The following is a 7601-nucleotide window of genomic DNA, read 5'->3' on the forward strand; positions in this document are numbered from 1 at the left end:
TAGAATAGAGAACACACCAAATATACAAGCTAATGAAATCCCTAATTAAAAGCATTTCCCAAAGTATACTTAATAGTATACACACTTGAGAAGGGAAAAGTTGGGATTCTTCCTAATTAAAGGAATAGAGCCTTCTTTTATTTAGGGTAAGAGGCAACATAATTAAATGCACTATCAGATGGGATTTTATGAGCCAAACAACCAACAAATCTCCACCTTTGGCGAGTTTATCAATTCCACTTAGCTTCCTGAATCTTTCACTCTTCAATTTCGTGAGGTCATGTTCAAAAGTGCCTCCAAATGCATTCTCAAGCGCTTGAAGGTGTTCAAATCTACAAGATATTCATCAAGTTCAAATAGTGATTGAACTTGATTATTGTCACCACCTTGGTTATCATATTTACAAGATTTTCAGCTGTTACAATTTTATGAAGTAGAATCTTTCCTTTTTCAAATATTTCCCACACAAAGTGATACCTCACATCGACGTGCTTGGTTCTTGAATGGTAAACCTGGTTTTTCACTAAGCAAATAGCGCTCTAGTTGTCATAGTAAAAACTAATATGGCTTTGAACCATTCCCAAATCTTCCAACAACCAATCGAGCCAAACAACCTCTTTAATAGCTTCAAAAATTGGCATATACACTGCCTTTATAGTTGGCAAAACTACAATAGACTGTAAGGTAGACTTTCAACTTACTAGGGCTTTAGCAAGAGTAAATAGATACCCGATAGTAGATTGACATTTATCTAAATCACCAGCATAATTGGAATCAACACATCATACTAAACATTGACCAAGCATTTTATCCACTCAAAGATCAAAATAACATTTACGGTTTTCATAAGATACCATGGAATCCATCTCACAACTCCAACTGCTTGTGAAATGTTTGGTCGAGTACACACCATTGCAAACATTAGGCTTTCAACTACATTAACGTATGAAACCTTCTCCATATATTCTCATTCTTTGTCACTATTAGGAGACAATTGCGCACTAAGTTTCAAATGAGAAATAAGTAGGGTACTTACATGTCTTGTATTTTCATTTAAACCAAAACATTGTAATACCTTTCTCAGATATTTCTTCTGAGTCAAACAGAGCTTACCTCTTTTTTTATCTCTATGTATCTTCATGTTGAGAATTTTCTTGGTTTCACTTAGATCCTTTATCTAAAAATCTTGATTCAGTTGAGCCTTCAATTAATCTATTTCTCTTTGATTTTTTAAAGTTATCAACATATCATCAATATAAAATAAGAGATACATAAAAGATCCATCTTGTAGCTTTCACAAATACACACAATGGTCATATTTGCTTCTAGTGTACTTTTGTCTTGTAGTAAAGCTATCAAATCATTTGTATCACTACCTCGGGGATTGTTTCAACACAAACAACGATTTCTTTAGCTTACAAACCCAATTTTCCCCACTAGCAACCTTGTATCCTTCTAGTATATAAATTCCCTCTTTTAAATCACCATGCAAGAAAGTCGTCTTCACATCAAGTTGAGCTAACTCCAAATACAACTGTGCTGCCACAACTAACAAAATTCTAATGGAAGAAGGCTTCACAACTGGGGAGAATACTTTATTGTAGTCAATTTCCTCATTTTGAGTGTAGCCTTTAGCTACCAACCTTACTTTGTAGCAAACATCTTTCTTACTAAGACATCCCTATTTTTTTGCATATACCTACTTGCATCTAATTACTTTCTTACCCTTTAGTAATTTCCAGCTCCCAAGTATTATTCTTCTGGAGAGATTGTATTAATTCATCCGTGGTGCTTTTCCACTTGTCACTTTTAGAGCTCTACAACATTTCTTGGTAAGTGACAGGAATATCATCATTTACAACTGGGAGTGCATAGGCTGCCATATTAGCTAAATGAATAGGTTTACCAATTTCTCTCTTTGCCTTTTAATTACAAGTGGTTTTGGTGTATTTAACGGTTCTTGGGTCGAAACCTCTTCATTCTCTGATTCCTCCAATATGGTCAGGGAATCAAACTCATTAACTAGACTAATCACTATCTGCTTAAACTATACCTATCGTGGAGTACCATTTGTCTTAACATCTTCATTTGTTACCTTTTTCAACGTGGTAGACTCATCAAAGGTAACATCTCTGCTACGGATTATTTTCTTTGTGTCTAAACAAAAAAGTCAGAATCCTTTTACTCCAGAGGTGATTCCCATAAAAAGAGCTTTCTTTACTTTCAGATTTAATTTTGACTCTTTCACATGGTAATAAGTAGTGGATTTGAATACATGTAAGGAATCATAATCAATAGTAGGCTTTCCAAACCATACCTCCATAGGTGTTTTTCCTTCTATTGCAAATGATGTAAAATGACTAATGAAATGATCAACATATGTTACAACCCCAGCCTAAAATTGCTTACCCAACCTAGCATTGGATAACATACATTGAACTTTCTTTAACAATGTTTGATCTATAAGCTCTGACACCCTCATTCTGCTGCGGTGTATCTCTAATTGTGAGGTGCGAACGATATCATATTTCTGGCATACATCGAAGAACGAATCACTTTTATATTCCCCTCCATTATTTGTTCTTAATCAATTGATCTTCATGCCATTTCGATTTTCGATCATAGTTTTCCATTCAAGGAAAATTCTAAGCACTTAATCCTTAGTTTTCATCATGTACACCCAAACTCTTTTAGAAAAGTCATCAATAAAAGTTACAAAGTAGTGTTTTCTCCCAATGAAGGTGTTTTGGAAGGCCCCCACACATCTAAGTGAGCATAGTCCAAAATACCCTTCTATTATTGATAGCGGTGCCAAACTTCACTCTTTTTTTTTCTTTTTTAGACAAAATTCTTGCAAAATTTTAACTTGCAAGCCTTTTCACCTTTCAACAGTCCTCGATTTGCTAGTATTTGTAAGGATTTCTCATCATGTCTAATCATATATGCCACAACTTGGTTGTAACTAGTTCGTCGTCACTGGATGCTACAACTACTGCCCCAATAATTGTACTACATTGGAAGTAATACAAACTATTTTTCTTAATACTTATTTCCACAAGTTCTCCAAATGTAACTTCCAAAATTTCATCTCTTATAATAACAATTGAACCTTTTAAGAGATTCTTTTTCAAAGTGGGTACATACCGAACATAGATTAGAACCTTGGTTGATCTATCCTGATTTTTCAGTTGTATTAAACCTATCCCAATTTTTTTACATGTGTTGTTGTTGCCCATATAAACAACTCCTCTATCTAATTCCACTGAATTGAAAAACCATTCTCGATTAGAAGACATATGATAAGTGCAACCTGAATCCAATATTCACTCATTTGAATTGGAAGATGATGGTAAAACAACCAATGATATTTTAGAGTCCCTAGTATCTCACTATGCAACACTTGCATCTAGCACGTTCTTATCTTTCTTCTTCAGTTTCATATAGTCTTTCTCATGAAAAAAATGCACATTCATCTTTTCCAATTCTAACCATTGACTTCGATCTCTCCCTCCTTTTTGGCTTTTGGCTTTTCGAATGACCTCTTACCACCAATGCCTCTGCTACATTGTTATTGCTTTCTTTCTTAGTTTTTTTTCCGAGCTCATAGCTATACAAAGCATCGATTACTCCATTAACGGTTCTTGCCCTTTCCATGATGTAAGACTATTTCAAGATATTCAAATTCATCAGGAAGAGATGATAGGAACATTAAAGCCAAATCTTCATCTTTGAAGGTTTCATCCAAGCTTAGTAAGTTTTCCACCAACTAATTAAAAGTTGCGTTGTGTTCATTCATAGTGGTGTCTAGTTGATAATCAAACCTAAACAATCTTTTCTTCATGTAGAGACGATTCTGACTACTCTTCTTTATGAAAATTTCCTCCAATACTTTCCACTATACATATGCAGAAGTTTCATTCTTGAAGCTATACCTTTGATCCTTGGAAAAACAAGACCAAATCGTACTACATGCCTAAAAATTGATAGTATTTCATTCTTTCTACTTCATATCTTCGGGTTTTTCTTCTTCAATAGCTATGTCTAGACCTTGTTGAAACAAAACATTAAGCACCTCTCCCTACCACATGTTGAAATGACCAATTCCAACAAAAACTCCATTTAAAACTTTGCATTTTACATTACTATCCTCATAGGTGACAAGTTTGATGAAGACATCAATTTCATTTCAATACCAACTAACAATGTTCAATAGTAAGCACTTGATACCAGAATAATGAGTATAATTCAAGAACAACGCACTAGGTAAGCTCCCAAGAAAGAGAGGTGGATCATAAAGACACTCTTAAATACAAGTCTTTCCTAACCAAAACATTTCCTAAACATGCACTTTCACACAACTACACTAATATCCAATAATGAAGGAACTGCGAGACTCTGATACTAATTGTTGGGGACACCGGGTAATATCTCACACAACTGTAGCTTTAATATTAAACACCAAAATTAAATTGAGAATACCGAAAGCAAATTGAAACTACCCCAACACAGCACATTAACCTGAAAAATTACTATTGGTTCAACAAATTGCTTACGTCCTCGGATTCCAACATTAAATGATAACTTCACTAGTATTAAAAAAATTATAAACTAATGAAATCCCCAATTAAAAGAAATTCCCAAAGTATTACACACTTGAGAAAGAGGAGAAGTTGGGATGCTTTCTAAGTGAAGGCATTAAGCCTTCTTTTATATAGGATGAGAGGCGGCATGTGTAAATGCCTTATTTTATGAGCTCCATACATGATTCAAGCAACTGCCTAATGATGAACCACACGGTAAGCTCTATGGAACCATCTTTAACACATACATAAACCAGACTTACATTTCAAGTAATATTTTTTGCTGCCCACATCCACAAGTTCCTTAATAGCCAAGAGTGTTGAAAAGAGATTTCTTCTCTTTTGGGCAATGGAAATGGAGAAGAATATCTCATATTAGTGAAAATATTATTATTCCAAATTCCATCACTTGGTTCCTGATGATTTTTCTTTTGTAATATTAGAATTTTTTTATCTATATAATTATTTTAAATTTCGACTTAATTTATTATCTACATTATATTCAATGATTACTATCGAAATGGAAATTAAATAATATAAACTGTTTGATTTCAAATCCATTAAATATCTTAATTTAATAACTCGTAACTTTTTAACAAATAAAATATGTTAAGATTTACATATTCAAATATTAATATTTACATCAATTCTGAAATCCGCTTTGCATGGAAATAATGTTTTTCAACCTTATAGGACTATTCTTCTTCTAGTCGAAACTCCTCTTGTATCATTCGAATTTCAACATTAGTGAATTTTCTTCTCCTCTACTTATGGTTTTTTCCCAAAAGTATTGTGCTTGATTTTTCTTTCTTATTGTCTTGCGATCATTCTATATTACCATTATCGACATTCAATTTTTACAGAAACCAAATCTATTAATAAACAATTTAGGATTTATTCAATTGAAACGTTTAAAACTAAATCTATATATATTTTTAAATAATTCATAATTTCGTGACCACGATTAAATCGTGTCAAGATTTCATGTAACTCTTAATACATGGGATATGTAGTTATGAATTGAAATATGGAAACGGATTCAATGATCCAGAATCAATAAGTTGCAAAATAAAAATAAAAATTACAGTGTTATCTCTCAATACGCAAGCAGTAAAAAAGAGAATACCGTTGGGCAAATCTATTAGTATCCATAGAGAATCTAAAACATTAAAAAAAAAAGGTTGTAAAAGCATTTAAGTTAGTTCTTATGTGGTCCAAATGTACTGGCCTAGGAAAGAATCATGTTGCAGTAAAGGATTGAAGACACTGATACTGGAAATCAATAATGGAAAAAGAAAATTGGTGGGGACTGAATCAAATCAAAGAGAAGCCCAAAAAGGATCACGAAATATCTGTGATATACATTGATTTTAATGATTTTTTACTTTCTATGAATTTTTATTTTCCTTCTGTTATCCTACAAATTCCTTTTAAGGGGCTCCACTTTCTCTCCCTCCAAACACCGCCCACCACCAACCTTCAAATTCTTGTTGTTTTCTCTTTAAATACAATCTCTCATTACATTCATACATCTCTTGTGAGCTTGTTTATTGGTCTGGTCACTCGATGACCAATTTTTAATGCTATACCAGCTTTTTTTTTTACCCTTCATGTTACACTATATAAAATAGAGGGCTAAGGCAACTGTCTGCTTATTTGGTGTTTATTAATGTTATATCAAATTATGGATGGTGACTATGGCGGCAGTTGCGGTGGCTGTTCTGAGGACATGACGGTGGAGTTTGGTTATGAACCACATGTTTTAGCGGTGGATGATAACCTCATTGATAGAACACTGGTGGAGAAATTACTCAAGAACTCCTCCTGTAAAGGTACATTATACTCTTTATTCTTTTTACAATTTAATCCTTCATTACTTTGGGTCATTTTTCAAAGGAACTTGCTTGTGTCTTTGGTGCAGTAACAACTGCAGAAAATGGGCTGAGGGCATTGGAATTTTTGGGTTTGGGAAGTGACGAGAGGAATTCCTTGGAGGGCACCGTAAGAACCCAGAACTTAACTCTTACTGATTCATGCAACAAGCTTAATGTCGTGTTTTAAATGTCAAACTGCAGGTCTCAAAGGTAAATCTAGTAATAACAGATTATTGCATGCCTGGAATGACAGGATATGAGCTGCTTAAGAAAATTAAGGTATTGAAAATGCAACATTTTGTTAAGAACCCATTTTGAAGAATAAATGTGAGCGAGCATTGAAATTAAGTTGATGTTGTGAAAAAACAGGAGTCATCAGTTCTGAAGGAGGTCCCTGTTGTAATCATGTCATCTGAAAATATTCCAACTCGAATTAACCAGTAAGTTTTCCTGGAGATGTTTTTCTTCTTCTTCTTGGCATTTTATTCAATGGTAAGTGCAAAATAAATAAATGAAGTTTAATTTTTCACAGTTAGATTTTAATGTTGGAGTATATTATGTGAAAAAAATAGGTGCTTAGAAGAAGGTGCTCAAATGTTCATGCTGAAGCCCTTGAAACAGTCGGATGTTAAGCAATTGAAACGCCATTTGATGAAATACAGAAGCTGAAATTTACCCTTTTTTGAGGACAAACTTTAGCCATTACCAAAAAATGTATGAGAAACATTTATTCTAATAAAAAATATTTTTTCAGATGCAATTTCTTGTTCTGTTTTTAATCCAGAGTTCAGCTATCTTCGGAAAGAGAATATTCATTGTACCGAGTAAAAACTTCGTTTGTACTAAGTTTTATTTAAATGTTTATATATGATATAATTTGTGTAAATTTATATTATCATATTTTTCTTTTTCTAAATTGATGAAATGATATTATTTGCTTTATTAATATAATAAACTTTCTTTCTAATAATTTTGTTTGTTACATAAAATTTTGAATATTATAACAACTCTCTATTTAAAATGGATAAAATGACATTTACACCCTTAATGCTTTGACAGGTTAGTTTTTCCCTCCATTGGTTCCTTTTCACCTATGCAATTATTGTCACATGTTTCCAATGTGAATTAGTTGTTAACTTGCATACTC

At 33.0% G+C, this 7601-nt stretch overlaps 1 protein-coding gene across 1 annotated transcript; it reads left to right on the forward strand.

The window, feature by feature from the left end:
• The first annotated feature begins 6016 nt into the window (after positions 1–6016).
• Positions 6017–7340, forward strand: LOC105771160 (two-component response regulator ARR17). Its single transcript, XM_012592570.2, has 5 exons — positions 6017–6412; positions 6502–6581; positions 6656–6733; positions 6824–6894; positions 7027–7340. Exons 1-5 carry the CDS (start codon positions 6250–6252, stop codon positions 7121–7123), a joined length of 489 nt encoding a protein of 162 aa, XP_012448024.1. The 5' UTR covers positions 6017–6249; the 3' UTR covers positions 7124–7340.
• The last annotated feature ends 261 nt before the right edge of the window (positions 7341–7601 follow it).

The sequence above is a fragment of the Gossypium raimondii genome, chromosome 5 (assembly GCF_025698545.1).
Source record: "Gossypium raimondii isolate GPD5lz chromosome 5, ASM2569854v1, whole genome shotgun sequence".
In the NCBI taxonomy this organism is placed as follows: domain Eukaryota; kingdom Viridiplantae; phylum Streptophyta; class Magnoliopsida; order Malvales; family Malvaceae; genus Gossypium; species Gossypium raimondii.

Coding starts and splice junctions, on each gene's coding strand:
- LOC105771160 (XM_012592570.2), top strand. CDS start 6,250: ATGTTATATCAAATTATGGATGGTGACTATGGCGGCAGTTGCGGTGGC. Junction 6,413..6,501: donor CAAGAACTCCTCCTGTAAAG/GTACATTATACT, acceptor TCTTTGGTGCAG/TAACAACTGCAGAAAATGGG. Junction 6,895..7,026: donor ATTCCAACTCGAATTAACCA/GTAAGTTTTCCT, acceptor TGAAAAAAATAG/GTGCTTAGAAGAAGGTGCTC.